Here is a 20,447-nt window from a genome sequence, read left to right on the forward strand (position 1 = left end):
TTCTTTCTGTGGGGAACTCATCGGTCGGACCCTCGCTGTTTGGACATTGAGCATATCCTAGTGACATGCCATCCGTGTCTTTAGTGAGAAGCAACAATCTATAGATCCGATCCAGCTGACACAGCATATAAGGCAGCAAGGTGAGGGTGAGACAGCAGCCATAGATCGTGCCTCCATCTACCTCAGAGAGGGGTCTGGTCCCCCCCTCCTTCGTCCTGCAGTCAGGGTGGAGGCCTGTTCGGCTCTGTTTGCATTGACATTTTTCTGAGACGTTCTCCCCTCATTTTCTGAAACTAAATCTCCCAGCGGAAATAATGATACTGTTAACCCCTTGGACAACGGAGAGAACTGAAGCCAGTACTGGCTATATACAACCTAAAAATCTTGGCACGCGAACCATAAAACACTTAGAGGAGGTCTAAGTAACCTGCACTTCTACACTGTCCTGGCTCACCGTGTGTGGATACTGACTGAAGGAGACTTTCCAAGAAATACCATAAAGTAGTCTTAAGTTGAACGATCAGAAAAAGGCCGACATATTTAGCAATTTTTAACAAACTACAATGACTGATCCAATACTGACTGATCTATCACACCACACAAAACTTTTTTTTTTTCTTTCAAAAACACTGCATTTTCTGTCTTTTTTTTTAGGAGAAAAAAAAACTGGTCGTCCAGATGTTATATAATGGTCAATAGGAAATTACTAAACACCCTACAAACACTGGGTTTAAGGCATTTTTTGATCTGCTGGCGCTTTTGTCAAGCATGCCAGTGGTGATTTTGCAGGCGCTTTCCCATAGACACAAAAAATCTGAAAAAAAAAGAAATGCTATGCTAGCAGCGGCAGCTATGTGACTAAAAATCACAGTAATTTGCAAGTTTTTGCAGTTATACACCTGTTTCACCTCCAAATAACACACAGCTATTGCATGTGAAAACTGCACCAAATTACAATAAATCTACAGTTTTTGACCATATCCCAGGCAAATATGGGTGGACTGTCCATAGACCCTACAGTAAAATTTCCCTGTGGGACAATGCCCAGGTTGCCGCCCGAGCCCTGATGCAAAAAGTTAACACTTGGAGCATCAGGTACCTTGCTGGTAGCCAAAGTGCCCTCCTGAATTCAACTGTATTACTTTGTTCAGCATTGTGATAGGGCGGCATTTTATACTGCACTGTGGTATTTGGTTCTGCTGGGCGGTATTTTGTGCTGCACTGTGGTATTGTTAGCCCCGCCTACTTGTGTTGGCCCTGCCTACTTGTGTTGGCCCTGCCTTCTCGTGTTGGCCCCGCCTACTTGTGTTGGCCCCGCCTACTTGTGTTGGCCCCGCCTACTTGTGTTGGCCCCGCCTACTTGTGTTGGCCCCGCCTTCTTGTGTTGGCCCCACCTTCTTGTGTTGGCCCTGCCTACTTGTGTTGGCCCACCTTTTGTCAATTTGGACTCGTCTACAACTTGGGGACACTTTTAGGCACACACAACCCATATGGATAACACGCCACCACCATTACCTTGCATTTATTACACGACAACCAGTCCATGTGCTGAATAATAAAATATTAATTTATTTATGAATTTTCCTATATGGCATCATATTAAATGTGATTTATTATAATGATGCCGCTCAACCTGTTCAAGTCTATCGTCTATCAAAAATCCATTCCCGTTATGCTCACGGTGCGTAGTCCTAAATAAAAAAGGCTCATTCCTGTTCGCAGCGTATAAAAAAAATGGCTATATCTAGAGCAGGCTTAACGGCGGTAGACTGGTACAATGCTGCTGAAAATAAGTGCCTGAATTATAAAGTCTATCGGGACAGTTTATTTTTGGTCGCAAAGTCGGATTACGAGTTGGGAAGGAGGTTACGTATATGACGAGCTTGTAGTTTATAAGCTGATTTCCTCTTTATCTGAATGAAGGCTATAATGCTAGGATCTAGGGGCCTGTCCTGCATGTGTCCAGAACTGAATCAAGCTTATTTGACCCCCGGAGGTCTGACAACTCCTGGATTCATAGAAAGGTCTGTACAGTATAAATTGCAGAAAATCTGATATGTATATACAGTACATGTGTATATCGTATTTTTTCAGTAAGATAGGTGAAGTTTAGCTTTGTTCTGCAGTTTATAACCTTCCTACTAACCGAAAGCACCCAGCGTACCCCAAAATAGTGTCCTTATGGCATACGCTGGCTGGGTTGGTATGCCCATTTTTTTTACTGCACAGTGTTCTGCCCTTTCCCATACAGAGGGACAGGGTAAATGGGAGCCAATCATCACGGTACTCCTATACATTGCCATAAACCAGAGGCTTCAGATGGAGGTATACAATTTGACGGACACAAAATGTGAACAGACCTTCACCTCGTAATGCACCGGGGTCTCCCAGACGAGACGCTCCTCTTCCTCCAGGCACTATAGACTGCAGCAGGTTAATGTCTAGACTGTGTTGGTGCCAGCATAGTCTAAGGAGGCGATTTTCAACGGCGTTTTTCAACCTGTGGCGGTCCGGCTGTTTCAAAAAGACCGCTTCAAGCTTATTCTGCCGTCGGTTAGGGCATGCTGGTAGTTGTAGTTTTGCAACAGGTGGAGGACCATAGATTGGGAGAAGACTGGTCTGAAGGGTCGCTTGATGATTGTCATGTATATGGCTATAAAGTTCAGCTCTGCTACATCTGCAACCTGCATATTCAAATTGGGGAAATGTTAGTAATACCAAATCAGAAGTTGCGATGGAGACATTATAAAGAATAATGAAATCATTCTTAGGCCTCATGCACACGACCGTTGTTTTAGTCCGCATCCGAGTGGCAGTTTTGGCGGCTCGGGTGCGGACCCATTCACTTCAATGGGGTCGCAAAAGATGTGGACAGCACTCCGTGTGCAGTTCACATCCGTTGCTCCGTTCCGTGGTCCGCCAAAAAAATATAACCTGACTTCCGGTTCCGGCGCTGTGATGCAGGACGTGGAGTGCTAGAGCTCCGGACACCGCTCACCTAAATCGAGCCACGCTCCACAGTAAAAGCGTGCAACGAAGACCGGAACAGGAGAGGTTCGGTCGGCCTTACATCTGGACAACTCGGTCCATGGACCGTTATCTTTTGAGGAGCGGGAGCAGGATAACGACGAGCGGCAAGGCCGCAGGAGGGAAGAGCGTGCTCAACAAAATGGCAAATCCCTGCCCAGCCTCACCAGTCGAGCTGCTGAACTCACAGGCGGTGGAGCTGCCGTCCCTTGTATCTCAAACAGTGGCTACTGACACGGTGATAGATTATCTGGCACTGGCAATTGAGGTAGCTCGGCATTTGGCGCCTGACATTAGAGAGACACTGACCAAAACCCTGACGCAATCCTTGGATGAGGTCCGGGAGGCGATAGCCCAGCAAGATTCCCGCATAGAAGATGTGGAAAAAAGATTGGTGCAAGTAGAAGAGGCAATGGAGAGAGCGGAAAGTGAAACTCAGGATCTGTACAAGCAGAACATTAGACCGGCTGGAGGACCTAGAAAATAGGTCCAGGCGGAATAATTTGAGACTTTTGGGCCTACCTGAGAATATTAGACCTCAAGCTCTGATGGAGATTTGTGAACACGAGGTGCCTGAAGCCCTTGGTCTAGAGGGCAAGCATAAGGTGGAGAGAGCCCATCGCGTGGGCCCGACACTGGACAGTAAAAGTTGCAGAGGCAACAGTACGGCAGATGCCCGTGGGAAACCGCGACAGGTGATAATGCACTAGTTAGATTACTGCGACAAAGAGGCGATCCTCCGTGCTTTCCGGGCCCGGAGAGAGCCCCTGCGGATTCGAGGCCATGTTGATCTCCTATTTGCCGATTACTCGGCCGCGGTAGCACGTCAGCGCAGAGACTTCAGTCGAGTTTGCTCAGAATTGTATAAGCGGCAGCTGCGGTTCCAACTACAATATCCAGCTCGCCTGAAAGAAACTATGCATGATGGTTCGGTGAGGTTCTACAGGGACCCCCAGGAAGCGGAGCAAATGCTTACAAGACTTAAGGAGGACAATCGGAACTCTCACCGGTCTGATGTGCCGTTCACTGCTGACTCCATGAGGGACCCGCTTGATAAGCAGGAAGATCGAGATCCGGCAGGCCGTGATTGAGAAGGTCGAGATGGTACACCACGACCCCGAGACCAGAGATCTCCAGGAGGTCGCAGAGCATTGAGCAAGAGGAATTCACTGTTCCAGTTCGCGCTGTAATGGAGGTGGATTAGATGGCTCTTATGGAGACTCTGTGACAAAGCAGACGCTGAAGAGGCGAGCGTCCAAGGTTTACCGACCTACAGTAGCTAGCAATAATGTTGTTTTCTCTATGTCTCTCTCTATTTTGTCTATTATGCCTAGTTTTATCATCTGTTTGGTGATGTTGACAGGGATGAGGGGGGGGGGGGGGGGGAGGTGAGGAACCGGGGGGATATATTGGTCCTGCCGGGCTCCTGTCTCATGTTTTTTTTCTTCGGAACGCTCTACCTGATATTAGAACGGAGCTAGGAGGGGGCGGTAAATGTTCTGTTGGGGAGGTGTAGGGACAAGGCTATCTGGTTTACAGTATATTGCTTATTTTGTTTTCATACCTTAAGGTAAGAGGGAAATCGGTCTGTTCTAGTACTACTACTTGGGGGAGGACAAGTTCGTGCCTATCTATCTACTGCCCCAGCCAGATAATAGTAATATCATGGAATGTAAATGGCCTCCGCTCACCACAGAAAAGGTGGAGGGCACTTAGGCATCTCAAAAAGTTGAAGCCCGACCTAGTCTTCTTGCAGGAATCACAGGATGGAAAAGATGTGGGTAGCACAAGTTATGGGCTCACCGGCGGTTAACAGAAAGGCTGGGGTTTTAGTTCTCATTAACGGGCAGCTAAATTGTCAGGTGATAAGTTGTGAGTCAGATAGACAGGGAAGGTGGGTCCATGTATCGTTGAAGGTTCAGGAGACTCAGTACAGCTTGTACAATATTTATGGGCCGAACCATAATAATGCACGGTTTTATAGTGAGTTGGAGGAATTATTATTGAAGGATGCATGCCCTAATAAAATAGTAGGGGGAGACTAGTAGGGGAACGCCGTATTCAATGAACTGGAGGATAGGAAGCGTGCAGAAGGTGGAGAAGGGGTCGCTAGGTCCCAAGACGGGGTGTTGTCAACGTTGATGCAGGCGACGGAGTTAGTAGATCCTTGGCGACAGTTGCATCCCGATGAGCGGTGCTACTCCTTTTATTCCCACGCGAGAAATTCGTGGTCCCGCTTAGATTACATCTTAATGCACCCCTCACTGAGAGGGAGGGTGGAGATGGCGAGTGTGGGGGACCTTGTGATAGCGGATCATGCACCGGTAGAGTTAGTCCTTAGTGCGGAGTATCCCAGGGGCCCGGACTATCTCTGGAGGTTCCCTTCCCAGTTGTTAACCAGAGAGGATTTCAGAATAAGTTAGAGGGGTGGTGGGAGGAGTATCAGGATGCGAACCAGGAGCATATGGAGGACCCCAGTCTGTTCTGGTGTACATCTAAAGCGGTGATGAGGGGGAAGATAATGAACTATGTGTTTGGGATGAAAAAAAAGGTACTGCTACAACAGGAAGAAGCAAGTGCTAGAGTTCGGACTTCTTATACGGCTTTTCTAGGAAGCCCAACTGAAGCGAATAAAAGGAGATGGGTGGAGGCGCGTCAGGACTTTGACAAACTTACCAAGGATAGGGAATCCCTGCGGTTCACTGCGTTTGAGGCTACCCTGCATAGATTTGGTAATAAGGCGGGTCGCCTATTGGCGAACCTGGCAAGGGGCGAAGGCGGCCACAATTCATATCGTCCCTGAGGGACTCTGATAGTGAGGTGGTTACTGATCCTGCCAATCTCAACAGAATAGTGGGGGAATATTATAAATCCCTGTATGAGGATAATGTCACTGCGGACCTAACAGATATCCTCTTAGATCGGGTAAAATTGCCGTCACTTACACAAGACCAGATTGCGCAGCTAAATGCGGATGTTTCGGTGGAGGAGCTCCAGACGGTCATACGTCACCTGGGTAACTCCAAGGCCCCAGGGCCTGATGGTTATACTCGGGGGAGTATTATAAGACCTTACTTACCCAGGTGTCTCCAGTTTTGCTGCGGCTGTATAATGAGGTGCTGAGGGGAAATGCACCCCCAGACAGGGAGAACATGTCCTACATTAAATTGTTGCCCAAAGCGGGAAAATACCTGTTGAATCCCGGGTCATACAGGCCCATTTCCCTTATAAATGTAGACATGAAAATAATGTCCAAAATAATGGCAGAACGTTTGGCAACCATGTTGCCTACTCTGATTGCCCTTGAGCAGGTAGGCTTTGTGCAGGGGAGATTGGCAGTTGTTAATATAAGAAATGTGCTAACGGTTCTGGACAGGGTTAGGTTTCATCCCGAGAAGGGGGAGAATCCAGCCATGCTCACCCTAGACGCTGAAAAGTCATTTGACAATGTCCGGTGGGCATGGCTGGAGGCGGTATTGGACAAAATGGGGTTTGAGGGACCTTTCCGGACTTTCCTGTCTCAGCTATATAAGAACCCCAAAGCGAGAGTCTATACACAGGGTTTCCTTTCTAGCCCCTTTCCTCTACAGAAAGGCACACGACAAGACAGGGGTGTCCCCTATCACCCCTTCTTTTCAACCTAGCTCTAGAACCTCTGGCCAGGAGCCTGAATCAGTCTGACCTTTTTGAGGGAATAAAGATAGGGAACACGCGACTGAAAACGGCCCTGTTCGCTGACGACATCATCCTCTTTCTGGCTCGACCCCAGGATCATATAGGAAGAATTTTCGAGGAACTGAAGGTTTTTGGTTCCTACTCGGGCTACCGAGTTAATATGGCCAAATGTGAGTTGCTAACGTTGTCCTCTGATAGTGGGAGATCCCAGTGGGGGTTGACAAGTTTACCTCTTACCAGAGCCAAGACCCACATTACCTACCTGGGCATTAAGGTGGGGAAAGACCCACACACACTATACCAACAAAATTTCCCACCGCTGATCGCTAGAATACTGACAGACCTGGACAGGTGGATGAATCTCCCACTTTCTATGGTGGGGCGCTGTCACTTAATAAAAATGATGGGGGTATCCAGGTTGTTATATCCCTTACAGACCATCCCACTTTTGCTTAGACATGCGGATATTCAGAAATTAGAGCAGGGTTTCTTGAGATTCTTGTGGAAGGGAAAGAGGCCACTTATTTCCCTAGACAAGTTGAAGTTAAGAAAGGAACACGGGGGACTGAATTTTCCGGATTTAAGAGGGTACAATTTGACATGCTTGAGTCGTCACTTATTGGATTGGGCTAATAAAACATCCTATTATTCCAACTTGAAAGAGGAAACACAACTGGCGGAACCTTGGGACCTTTTGGGCTTGCTGCATACTAGCATACCCAATCTCCCAATCTTCGCTAAGAGGTCGCTTATACTGAGGGACACTATACTGACGTGGAAGATCTTAAGGAAAATTCTCTAAACATCTCCCGTTATTTCGCAACCCCGTCTTCCAATTGGGAGAGACTAACAAGCTATTTGATGACTGGGCCCAGAAAGGGATCGCTACAGTGGGTGACCTGTTCAAAGAGGGTGAAGACAGATGGGCCACAATGCAGGAGTTGGAGGAGAGATGGGGGATACGTGGATCAAACTTTTTACCATATCTGCAGGTCAGAAGTTATAGTAGAAGCCTTGTTAGAGACCTGTCTCGGGAGTGGACTAGGAATGATTTTGACCGGTTTCTCAAGACTACGACTAGACCCACGATAACCTCCTTGTACTAGTACTTACGAGACAAATGGAGATCTAGGGATAGGGAAAAAATCTTTGACAAGTGGAAGGGACCATTGGAAGTGGAGGATGTATACTCGCACATCTGTTCAGGTCTGTCAGGTCTATATAGAGCGGTTACAAATGAGATATGGAGAGAAACACATCTTAAAAAATTACATTGTGCCACTTATGGCTTTAATATCCCATGTAAGGAGGGTGATACCAGCAGATTGAAGGGGTGTCCCAAATGTATGATGGAAGGGTCGGACCTTTTTCATGGCTTGTGGCAGTGTCCAAAGCTGACAGTTTTCTGGTCACAGATAGGGCAGATTTTGCGGGATACCAACAGTTTTAAGGGAGATATTTCCCCAGTGTTGGTGATCACACACTCGTTCACTCAGCATTCTTCGTCTTCAGGGAAGGAAGGAGATGGAGGGACCCTGCAGTTTACAAGGTTGGGTCATAAACTTTTGATGGTCGCCAAGCGGTGTATCCTGCATTTATGGTTGCAGCCAACAGTTCCATCTCGGGATATGGTTCTTGCCCAACTACGTCATGTGTTCCATTTAGAGCGGCTTGAAGCCCTAAATAATAAAGAGCTTTTAGGGAAAAAACTCTATCAAGTATGGAAATGGTTCCTGATCAGGTACACTATTGCTTCGGAATACCCGCGAATCCTATCTCCATTTAAGTTAACGTCCTGGTATTTAACGGAGGACCTGAAAGGGAATTTGGGGGTGTTGAAAGTATCTTAGATTGGGCTGTTAGGGGTAGATAGGCTGAATTTAGCTTCTGTTAGGTATAGGGCATACTGTTAAATATTTGGGGGGAGGGGGGGAGAGGTAACAGACCGAAGGGAGGAAGGGGGGAGGGGCGGGTGGGTTATGCTTTTGGATGGTATTGACTGTTTTACTTGAAAACCGTTGATAATTAATGTACAATCTGCAATTTAAGTTGTATGACATTGTATTTTTGTGATTTAAGATTGTACTAGCTTGACATTCTCTTTTGGATTTACAAGCGATGATACATAAAGAAATGTGCAAAAAAAAATACACTGCTCAAAAAAATAAAGGGAACACTTAAACAACACAATGTAACTCCAAGTCAATCACACTTCTGGGAAATCAAACTGTCCACTTAGGAAGCAACACTGAGTGACAATCAATTTCACATGCTGTTGTGCAAATGGGATAGACAACAGGTGGAAATTATAGGCAACTAGCAAGACCCCCCCAATAAAGGAGTGGTTCTGCAGGTGGTGCCCACAGACCACTTCTCAGTTCCTATGCTTCCTGGCTGATGTTTTGGTCACTTTTGAATGCTGGCGGTGCTTTCACTCTAGTGGTAGCATGAGACGGAGTCTACAACCCACACAAGTGGCTCAGGTAGTGCAGCTTATCCAGGATGGCACATCAATGCGAGCTGTGGCAAGAAGGTTTGCTGTGTCTGTCAGCGTAGGGTCCAGAGCATGGAGACGCTACCAGGAGATAGGCCAGTACATCAGGAGACGTGGAGGAGGCCGTAGGAGTGCAACAACCCAGCAGCAGCACCGCTACCTCCGCCTTTGTGCAAGGAGGAACAGGAGGAGCACTGCCAGAGCCCTGCAAAATGACCTCCAGCAGGCCACAAATGTGCATGTGTCTGCTCAAACGGTCAGAAACAGACTCCATGAGGGTGATATGAGGGCCCGACGTCCACAGGTGGGGGTTGTGCTTACAGCCCAACACCGTGCAGGACGTTTGGCATTTGCCAGAGAACACCAAGATTGGCAAATTTGCCACTGGCGCCCTGTGCTCTTCACAGATGAAAGCAGGTTCACACTGAGCACATGTGACAGACGTGACAGAGTCTGGAGACGCCGTGGAGAACGTTCTGCTGCCTGCAACATCCTCCAGCATGACCAGTTTGGCATTTAGTCGTTTATGGTGTGGGGTGGCATTTCTTTGGAGGGCCGCACAGCCCTCCATGTGCTCGCCAGAGGTAGCCTGACTGCCATTAGGTACCGAGATGAGATCCTCAGACCCCTTGTGAGACCATATGCTGGTGCGGTTGGCCCTGGGTTCCTCCTAATGCAAGACAATGCTAGACCTCATGTGGCTGGAGTGTGTCAGCAGTTCCTGCAAGACGAAGGCATTGATGCTATGGACTGGCCCGCCCGTTCCCCAGACCTGAATCCAATTGAGCACATCTGGGACATCATGTCTCGCTCTATCCACCAACGTCACGTTGCACCACAGACTGTCCAGGAGTTGGCAGATGCTTTAGTCCAGGTCTGGGAGGAGATCCCTCAGGAGACCGTCCGCCACCTCATCAGGAGCATGCACAGGCGTTGTAGGGAGGTCATACAGGCACGTGGAGGCCGCACACACTACTGAGCCTCATTTTGAGGACATTATATCAAAGTTGGATCAGCCTGTAGTGTGTTTTTCCACTTTAATTTTGAGTGTGACTCCAAATCCAGACCTCCATGGGTTAAAAAATTTGATTTCCATTTTTTTATTTTTGTGTGATTTTGTTGTCAGCACATTCAACTATGTAAAGAACAAAGTATTTCAGAAGAATATTTAATTAATTCAGATCTAGGATGTGTTATTTTTGTGTTCCCTTTATTTTTTTGAGCAGTGTATATATAACCTGTCCTATTCTTGTCCGTTTTGCAGACAAGAATAGGCAGTTATATCAATGGCTATCCATGCCGTTCCGCAAATTGGAGAACACACGGATGCCATCCGTGTTTTGCAGATCTGCGATTTGCGGACTGCAAAACACACAAAGGTCGTGTGCATGAGGCTATACTTTACACTGAACATTTCCACAAAGCATAGATTTTTTCCTATTTATTTCACAGTCATTCTTTATAAATCTCCCTCAATGAATTTTATGATTAGTCTTTATAATCGGCATTATATCAGGTGATCCAGTCGCAGCTCTTTACACGGAAAGCTGGGCCCTAGAGCTGTACCTGCCGGTGCTCAGCACTAGCCTGGCATGTGATAGGATTTCTAATGTCACCCTGGCACAGAGCCCTGGCACACTTTGTACCGTCCACCCTACAACAGATGGCCTTTTCACCCTGGCTTAGACCCAAAGCTCTTAATAGGGTTTGAGGGGCTTCTGTTGCCCTCATTTTGTTCAACCACAGTGCAATGTATAAAAAAGTGGATGTAATAAACAATAGTACAAATTGCCATACCTGTACAGACGTCAGGCAGACGAATACAAGGAGCAGCCCCTTCCTCTTGGTGGACACAATCACTCTCTTGATGGGGTTTGGTGCTGCGCAGGAACAGACCACCACCTGTACTCCATCCGCTGAGGATGGCTAACCCTCCCGATACACTGACAGATGTTCCTAAGGGCCCATTCAGATGACCGCATGTGTTTTGCGGCCCACAAATTGCCGATCCGCAAAACATGGATATTGGCTGTGCCCTATGATAGAGCGTGTCCTATTCTTGTCCGCAATTGTGGACAAGAATAGGCATTTCTATCTTTTTTTGTGGGGCCGCGGAACAGAAGTACGGATGCAAATGAAATGAACGGGTCCACACCCGTTCTGCAATATTGCGGGCACATAAATATGGTCGTGTGAATGAGCCCTAATATGCGGAATTTGGAAATAGTTCCCCCACATGTATTATAGAACTTGTTTCTAATGTAATAAAACTACTCTTCCTTATTTTGTAGATTGCGAGCAGTACTGCAAACCTCCTAAGGGAAATTATAAAATCAACCTGAAGAAATACTGCAAGAAAGATTATGGTGAGAAACCTCGTATGTCTATACATGTGCTGTGCAGGGCTCTACTATATGGGAGTGATATGAGGTCAGATAAATCGGGGTGACAATGAGAGAAAAGGACAGGGGCGAAAATTGTCTTGTTGCTACTTGTAGTTCTTGAGTTCCAATGCAAAATGAGCGCATTATATCAGTGTTCACACCTGAGTCACTTTGACTTCATAAGCCGCTGCATGAAATCCGTCATCCTTCTATGCACAGTCTAAGGCCTCGTTCACACTTCTCCACGGACGGCGAACTTACCCTTTGATGCATCATTGGTTTTCCAGTCGCCGTGGGTAAATGGAAAAATCACGCAAACATGAACCACTTCAGTCTGTGATGTGGACCAAACACACCCACTGAAGTCTATAGGTCCGGTAAAAACCACTGATGGCATCCGTGTTCGGTCAGCGGTTTTTCATGGCCTATTGGTAGAAGATGCTCTGAGCATGTCCGTGGAATAAAATAAAGAGTAATTTTTTTACTCAATGCCTCTGTATAGAATAGCATTGTACTGACACATACAGGCTTGATGGAGGGCACTTTTTCGGTCCGCATTAGGTAAATGAGAGCCAAAAGACGCATCTGACATATACATTGGGAGCTTTCCTGCTGAATATGCCAAATATGAAAATGCGTACGAAGCACGCATGCACCCGTGTACGGCCAATTAGGTGGCTGATCGGTCTTCTGTAAATAAAGCTAAATTATGGCATGATACGTGACTTGCATCTGCTTGCTGTCTGTGAATGGTAGCATTTATTGTTTACCTGGTTACCAGGATTTTGATATTGAAGACCTATCCTCAGGACAGGACATCAATATCAGATTGCCCAGGATCCATCACCCTGCATCCCCACCGATCATCTGTTAGGGTGCCTTCACACGCTGCTGATTTTGTTGCAGAATTTTCCACAACTGAAAATCAGTTCCATTCACCTGAATGAGGCTTGCAGAAATCCATGTGCTTGCCGCCCCTTCAAATGAAAGGAACTGATTTTCAGTCACAGAATATTCTGCAACAAAATCCGCAGCGTGTGAAGGCACCCCCTTACCATGTAGCTCCGGTGCTGGAATTACACAGCTGCATCCATTGTGTAGTGGACAGAGCTGGTAAGTGCAGCGCTGCTCCCTTTCCAATAGAGTAACAATAAATTACAAAATAAATGAATAAAAAATAATTTTTTAAAAATCACACGCCAGAGCCGATTACACAAAAACCAGACATGTAAGATGCCATTTATAGGGGGTCATTTATTAAACAGAAATATGCCTAAATTTCTGGCGCAGATTGCAGCGCAAAGGTCCTTTGCGCCACAATCTGCGACTTCTCCCTGCTCAAGCCAGGTCTAAAAAAGTTGGCGTGGACGGACCGGTAGGCCCGTCTCATTCATCATTTTCTACTCCTGGTTTTGGCGTAGAAAATTGTTTAAATGTAAGACCGCAAGGAAGCCGTCTTACATTTAGAAGCAGCGGTGGATCCGCCGAAGTTATGTAGAGGCAGCTGAATCTTTATAACTCCGGCGGATTCTCTGGCACAAATAGGGGTTATTAAGACTGGCGTCTACAACGCCGTTTTAATAAATGTGCCCCATAGTGTCTGTGCTCTATTACATAGCATTGGAGCATATCAGCCTATGGCAACCCATCTAGGAGCAGGGCTCTCTGCAGCAGGCACTGGCAGACAGTGACGTGTTGTTAGGCCATGTGTACATCTCTGGTGAAGGGTTCCTGCTGGAGTTCACCATATCCGGCATTGCCTGATTCTACAGATCACCGAAGGATCCCTATTGCCTATAATGGGATCCAGCAGTGATCCGACCGCTTTCCGTTACAAACGCCGGGTTTTGGCTAGACAAAAAACAATGCACGCAACGTTTTTTTGGTCCGGCCAACAGCCGGCATTTGTGCCTGATCAGACATCCGAATTCTTTTGCCGCAGAAGCGACCCCTGCCTTACTTCAGTTGTTTTTGCTGCTTTTTACTGAATGCTGTGGAGCACTGACCTTATAATATAGAATGGGCCAGAGCTTTGGATGAGTTCAGCATTTCATGGGTTAGAATGGGTATAAGGCGACTGACTACTAATCAAAGTTCACAATGCAAGTACCAGGGTACAGGGGTCATGCTATAAACTAGTTTCCAACAGTAAAAAAGTGAGCATATTCGATCTCGGGTCATATAAAGTTCAGAAACCGACAAGAAAGTGAGAAAGGATGTGAACCCAGGAACATGTATATCCACATTATTCTTCTATAACTCAACATATACCCCATGATTTATGGTGTTTGTGTGGGGGTCTTCCCATCACTGGCCTTTAGGATAGCCAGAGCATTGACATTCCAGGACTTGTTCAGCCACATAAGAGTTAAGAAAGGCGCAGAAGAGGGGAGATGCCACCGGGTTATAAAAGGACTGTATCCTCATTAGGGCTAGAGAAGAGAATACTCTCTTGGCCTTTTAATTCATAGGACGGTCTGCTTCCACCTCTCTCTATTTCACATACTCCCTCTCCCTAGTTCTTTTCATTCTAATCCCTTTCTCTGTCTGCCAGAAATGTTAAAAAGGATATCGTCCCCGTCCCCCCCGTCCCCCTTTAAAAAAAAAATCCATGGGAGGGAACCGTATGCTAATGAGATGCTAATAATCACCTGGCGGTGCAACCATTGGACGTAGACTGATGGCCCCTAATCAGTGTGACACGGTGACCATTCATCCTGATCGCGGAGGGGAAGCAACACATTGATGTATGGCAGGGACTCTTGGCGTGCGGAGAATAGAGAAGGCGTTATGGGTCTGTGAGACGTGAAAGTCTGAACCAGGCCTCCCCAAGCTGTCCCTGTCAAGAAGACAAAGACCCCCCACTGATAAATAGAGCTTTTTTGGAAATGGGGGGGTAGCAGGCTCATACCATAACCCTTAGTGCTTGGTACCTCATTTAGCCCGAACAAGAGATGTTATGTGCCTGGATGATAAATCAAGGTTATTATTATCCATGTGAATCAAGCCCCTGCCCCGGTACACCGTTATCTCAGTGATATATCGGTGAAGGGTTCATTTTCTTTAATGAAACTGAAAAATCTGGTTCAGTTTGGTTTTTGTGAATCTGCTACCCCATGCTATATGTAAGACTTTCATCTTTTCATCATCTTTTCTTCACTTACAGTGGTGCAGGTGAACGTTTTGGAAATGGAGATGGTCGGATCCTGGGCAAAGTTTACGGTCAACGTCCTTTCAGTCTACAAATGCCGAGATGACCGGGTGAAACGTGGTGATAACGTCCTGTGGATACACATAAAAGATCTGTCCTGCAAATGTCCAAAGATCTTGCTGAGCCGGCGATACTTAGTGATGGGAAGCAGCGAGGGTCAAGGAGATAGGCCAGGACTTACAGCCGACAAAAACAGCATGGTCATCCTATGGAGGGACGCCTGGACCAGGCGCCTGAGGAAGCTACAGCGCAAGGAAAAAAAAGGAAAATGTGTGAAACCGTGAGGGTTGTCATGGATAGGGAACTTTAATTCTGTATATACACAACCTTCAATGCTTGGAACTACGCACATGTTGGCATCAGCGGAGACTGAGAGTCTAGGTGACAGCAAGGATGCTAAGGGTGCAGCTTAGACAAGATCCACACGTGCAGAAGGATGCTTCTTTTCAATGGCCTAGCAGTGTCTCACTCGTTGAGAGGGTTACAACTATCCATCAATGTTCACAACGCAAGAGACTATGACACCCACGACCTGTGAGCCAACTGACCCCTAAGCATGTTAGGCACTGATCTTGGTCTTGAACCTCCATTAACGGGGACTAATGCATCTTATAGTCAATGTGCAAAAAGTACCAGGATTGTTCTCAAATTGTGACCTGGTGTCACTAACTTACAAGGCCTTGACTCTATGCTACAAGGTTATCGAAACCATTGGCTATCTTGAACTCTTACGCCAGATGGTTTAAATTTTATATTTTTCGAAACAACATGACCGGGCTGGGGCATGTGCTACACGTTCTCAAAGACCAACTCACTGTCCAGTTACCATGATGGATCTACAATGGGAAACATGTCTAAGTTCTAGGTATATTTGTATGACTATCATCTTTGCCCTAATACAATTATTTTTAGGAGGTCACAAAAAATTCTGAAAGGTTTCAAAAAGGATTTCAAGACCACCCGATGCAGCACAAAATGCCACAAACTTAATTCTTGACGTTAGTCAACAAGCATAACGAGAACCTCCTGCCCTTCCATCAAGGCCGCTGCCAATTTACACCGGGCAAAACAAAAAATAAAAAAGAACCTACTTGCCCCAAAAATGTAGCACCTTTGATCTGATCTGAATGCTTGCGGACTGTTCTAGGGAACTGTATGGATTGTATCTAGGGATGAAGACCTGCAGGGCTATGTACAGTAACCCAGCCTCTGCCAAACAGCACGACATGGCATATGCTGCCTCTTAACGGGACAGGAAAAATAAAAACAAGTGACTTGAGGACTATATTTTGGGTGTGTAAAAAAGTGTTGTGATATGCAAAATAGTGTAACATACAAGCCGGTATATTATCTTATATTATAATGCATTAGACAGGACCTTCTCGCTGTCGCTCAGGCCTAGCAGTGAAGGGGGTTGTGTAATACGACGCGTTTTCTGTAGTAATATATGTGTAATTTAAGCCTTCGGTACGTTCATGTACTGTTTATGTAGTGTGTATCATATGTATAGAACATTGGGTCCACACAGCCGATTTCTTCGTGTCATTTGCTTCACAGAGTTTCCACATCGACTGACCTGCTAAGAAAAAAAATCTGAAAGGCTTTTATGGAAACCCGTAAACAGGAAAAATGTGCCGCATCCAGTGAGCAATTAGATTAAAATGGAAGTAAACAGACAATTTGCTACTGCCGGATAGGAGGCATATTTCCCAGTGCCACCAAAATGGCTTCGTAAATAACAGATTTGAGAAAAATTCCTTTTTCTTTTTTGCAGGGTCTTTTTGTGAACTTTACAGACTGATGTCTGGTAAATGCATGCAGCAAATTGGTCTTTTTATGCCACTTTTGCAGCTAAAATCAGGTGTGGATCCTAAAGGAAGAGAAAGTATTAAAGGGGTATTCCTATCTGAACCATTTATGGCATATCCACAGGACGGGCCATAAATATCTGATAGGAGTTGGCGTAGAATTCAGGTGTAATGTGAGGCGGTTTTGTGGCACACGGGTTCCACCGGCAGCCTCCTCTTCCTCCTTCCTGCTATTTCCAAAAGTAGCGAGTGTGTAGGAAAAGGGGGACAAATCACAAATTTTAGTGCAAAATGGGACCTGTCCGAAAATTTGCCAGTATTCTATGCTAGAAAACTGCCGTAGAACCTTCATAAATTGCATGATGAAACCCATGTCTTCCCAGAATTAGCAGGGTTCCCCTCCTGAGACAACGCTCCTACTGAGTAAGGCCTCATGCACACGACAGTTTTTTGCGTCCGCAAATTGTGCGTCTGCCCAAAAAAATGGATGCGGCATCCGTTTTTTTTTTTTGGAGGATCCGTTTTTTTCCACAGATCCTTTGTAATAAATGCCTATCCTTGTCCGCAAATGTGAAAAAAGTAGGACATGCACAATTTTTTTTGCTGAAGGGAAACATGGACAACGGACGCGGAACACAAACGGATGAACTATCAGCATTTTTTGCTGACCCATTGAAATGAATGGTTCTCCATCCTATCCGCAAAAAAAAACGGAACGGAGGCCGAGAAAAACATGTGCATGAGGCCTAACTTGCACATGGTATAATACCGTATATTTGGCACAACTTGCTGTATACCCCAGACAACTTTCCTTATACATCTATATGTTTTGTGCCAAAAATAGTTGCACAACTTTGGTGCGTTTTACGCCTTATCAAGTCCGTTTTTGCAGCATTTTAAAACGACACTTTGCAGCTTAGGCGTAAAAAGGGTATAAAATGCATAAGAAACCGGAGACACATCACCACACGCCCTATGTTTTCTTACGAAACTCTGGCACGTTTTGCTAAGTAACTTTCTTCCAATGTGTTCTCTTTCTTGGGTTATAATAACATTATGGGTAAGGAGGCGCCGGGGGGAGTCGGAATAGCTTAGATTTGCACCTGCTGAAATGTTTTCATTTTGCTTTAGACAAAACAGAAAGGTGGTAAAGGGGCACGGCGCTGGTTATATTAAAGGGCATCTGTCAGCAGATTTGTACCTATGAAACTGGCTGACCTGGTCCATGTCCGCTTGGCAGCTGAAGGCATCTGTGTTGGTCCCATGTCTATATGTGCTCGCTTTGCGGAGAAAAATTAAATTTTAATATATGCAAATGAGCTTCTAGGAGCAACGGGGACGTTGTCGTTATACCTAAAGGCTCTGCTCTCTCTGCAACCGCCCAGGATGTGATGGTGTTTTCACTGTCTGGTCCTGTCAAAGTGCAGAGAGCACAGCCGTTGCAGAGAGAGCAGAGTCTCTAGGTGTAATGGCAACGCCCCTGTTGCTCCTAGAGGCTCATTTGCATATATTAAAACATCATTTTTCTCAGCAGTGCGGGCACATATGAACATGGGACCAACACAGATGTCTTCAGCTGCCAAGCGCACATGTAACAGGTCAGCCGGTGTCATAGGTACAAAACTGCTGACAGATTCTCTTTAAATTTCCAACAGTAGGTACCGAGAAATATACCAAGATCCTGCCCACGAGCCACACATCTGCTGTGGTGACATAGCAGCGGCCCCGGCTGTGTATGAATGTAGTTACTGTCCACCCTCCTGTGCAGTGCCTTGTGAATCCTGATGCCCACCCAATCCTTTTCCCCTTTCCATTCTTCCCAGAATATTTTATTTGATGCCTCAATTCCAAACATTCAGACTCCGATCAATGAAGCAATTACTGGATCTTCTTACACCACATCCTAAATGCCTTTTCTTTGTGGCGAAGGAGCAGGCTCCTGCCTTGTAAACACCTTTCCGACATGGAAACACATTCAATAAAATAAAAAAATAAAAAAAAGATTTACCTGACTTTTTGGGATGTTTTTTTTTTCTTTATTTCCTACATATCGAGTGTCAAGTAAATTTGTGCCTGGAAAGAATGCTTTTATGTTATCCTGGATTTTTGCAATGTGCTCTTTGGGCGTCGGAAATCATTCTGGAAATGATTTTGAAAAACATAATTTTGATGTAATTGGCTCACAGATGTTTGCGTGATGTGTCAGCATATCTGATATATTTGGACGTGCTGAAGTGCGGCAGAGGGGATACGAGGGTGAAGGTAAAGCAGAAAGCAATGTAAGAGAAAGAAGAAAAGAGAAGGAGAAGTAAAGAAGAGTTAGGGCTCATGCACACGGCCATTGCTCGGCCGTTCCGTGCATTGGAGATCACAATTTGCGGTCCCCAATGCACGGGCAACATCGGCATGTGCATGAGCCCTTAAAGGGATCATGTGAGATTACGAAAAAGGATTTGTTTTCCTTATAAACAGCGCCACTGTTGTTGATAGGCTGTGCATGGTATTGCAGTAGTCACTGCAGAATAAGCTTGTTTCTAAAAAAATAACACCTTTTGGCCTCTTTCACACAAGCCTATTTGCAATCAGTGTACGGCACGTATTTGTGCACCAGAATCCGCAGCTAATGTTAATGAATAGAGCTATTCACAAGGGCATATAGTTTCCGTCAGTCTTTGAAATTTGCTGCCTGTTTTAGTTTTGTGCGTATTTGCTTCCAAATACACCTATTCTAGTCTATGGGAATGCATAAAAAATGTAGGAAGGAATATGCACTTAAATCTGGATGAATTACTGAAGCAATACTGATGACAATGCAGATGGTTTAGCCTCCGGAGCTGGAATACGGACGGATTTCGATACGCTCGTGTGAAAGCGGCCTCTCTCTAATCTCACATGACCTCTTTAATTAATAATCATGGCTACATGTGAGAAATCCAATTTCCTTAGACATTAGATTTGTGCACAAGACCATGTCCATTTTACGGTCTGCAGACCATGGATCCGCAAAATATGGATGCAGTCTGTGTGCCGTCCGCATCTTTTTTTGTGGACCCATTGACTTCAATGGGTCCGTGGTCTGCATTTTGCAGACAGTCTATCTTTTTGCATACGGATGCGAAAAGCACAAGGATGATTTAAGTGTTTTGGACATCCGTTTGTCCATTCTGCAAATAGATAGAACATGCCCGACACCGGGCCTCAAAATGCAGACCATGGACCCACTGAAGTCAATGAGTCCGCAAAAAAGCGGATGCAACACGGACAGAGTCTGTCTTTTATGGATCCACAAGTTGCATACAGCAAAATTCATGATGCAAAATTGATTCAATAAGGTGGGTCCAAGCATCTATCTAATGTGTATGTGTGTGTGGGGGGGGGTCACTCAACTACAACTGATGGCAGACACTGGGTGGGGAGGATCAGGCATGTTGATTTTCAACCTGACCCAGTCCTCGTTCCCACAGGATATAAGCCAGTAGCAGTGGAATCTGGAAGCGGTTCTTCCCATTTCCACACTGAAAAACAAGCTAGGCAAGCGTGCATGTGTATGGGGGAGGGGGGGGTTAGGAGAAATAGCCATTGGTTGAATGTTCTCAGTCTCAGATATTGATCCTGACTCCCCCATTCACACGCATGGTCAGTTCCGCTGAGCATGGATGTATTTTTTAAATCAGGAGAGGAGAATGATTAACTGCGAGACATCTCTCCTGGGGGAGCAAAGGATCGGGCGTATTGAAATTCGACATGCCTGATCTTTATTTCCAATGCCAAATTCTGTGAAGGAAAAACTGTTATACTACAATACACAAAACAATTGCCAGTCCTTCCAAAATCAACCAGATCAGCCA

The 20,447-nt window shown here is 45.8% G+C and overlaps 1 protein-coding gene across 1 annotated transcript in view; it reads left to right on the forward strand.

Moving 5' to 3' along the window:
• NTN3 (netrin 3) overlaps nucleotides 1-17,160 on the forward strand; it is a 67,280-nt gene extending 50,120 nt beyond the window's left edge. The window contains exons 6-7 of the mRNA XM_040439285.1: nucleotides 11,488-11,562; nucleotides 14,747-17,160. Of these exons, the coding sequence (XP_040295219.1) occupies nucleotides 11,488-11,562; nucleotides 14,747-15,075 (404 nt within the window). The 3' untranslated portion in view covers nucleotides 15,076-17,160. The remainder of the gene's footprint in view (nucleotides 1-11,487; nucleotides 11,563-14,746) is intronic.
• Nucleotides 17,161-20,447: the final 3,287 nt, after the last annotated feature.

Source organism: Bufo bufo, chromosome 7 (genome assembly GCF_905171765.1).
Source record: "Bufo bufo chromosome 7, aBufBuf1.1, whole genome shotgun sequence".
Lineage (NCBI taxonomy): Eukaryota > Metazoa > Chordata > Amphibia > Anura > Bufonidae > Bufo > Bufo bufo.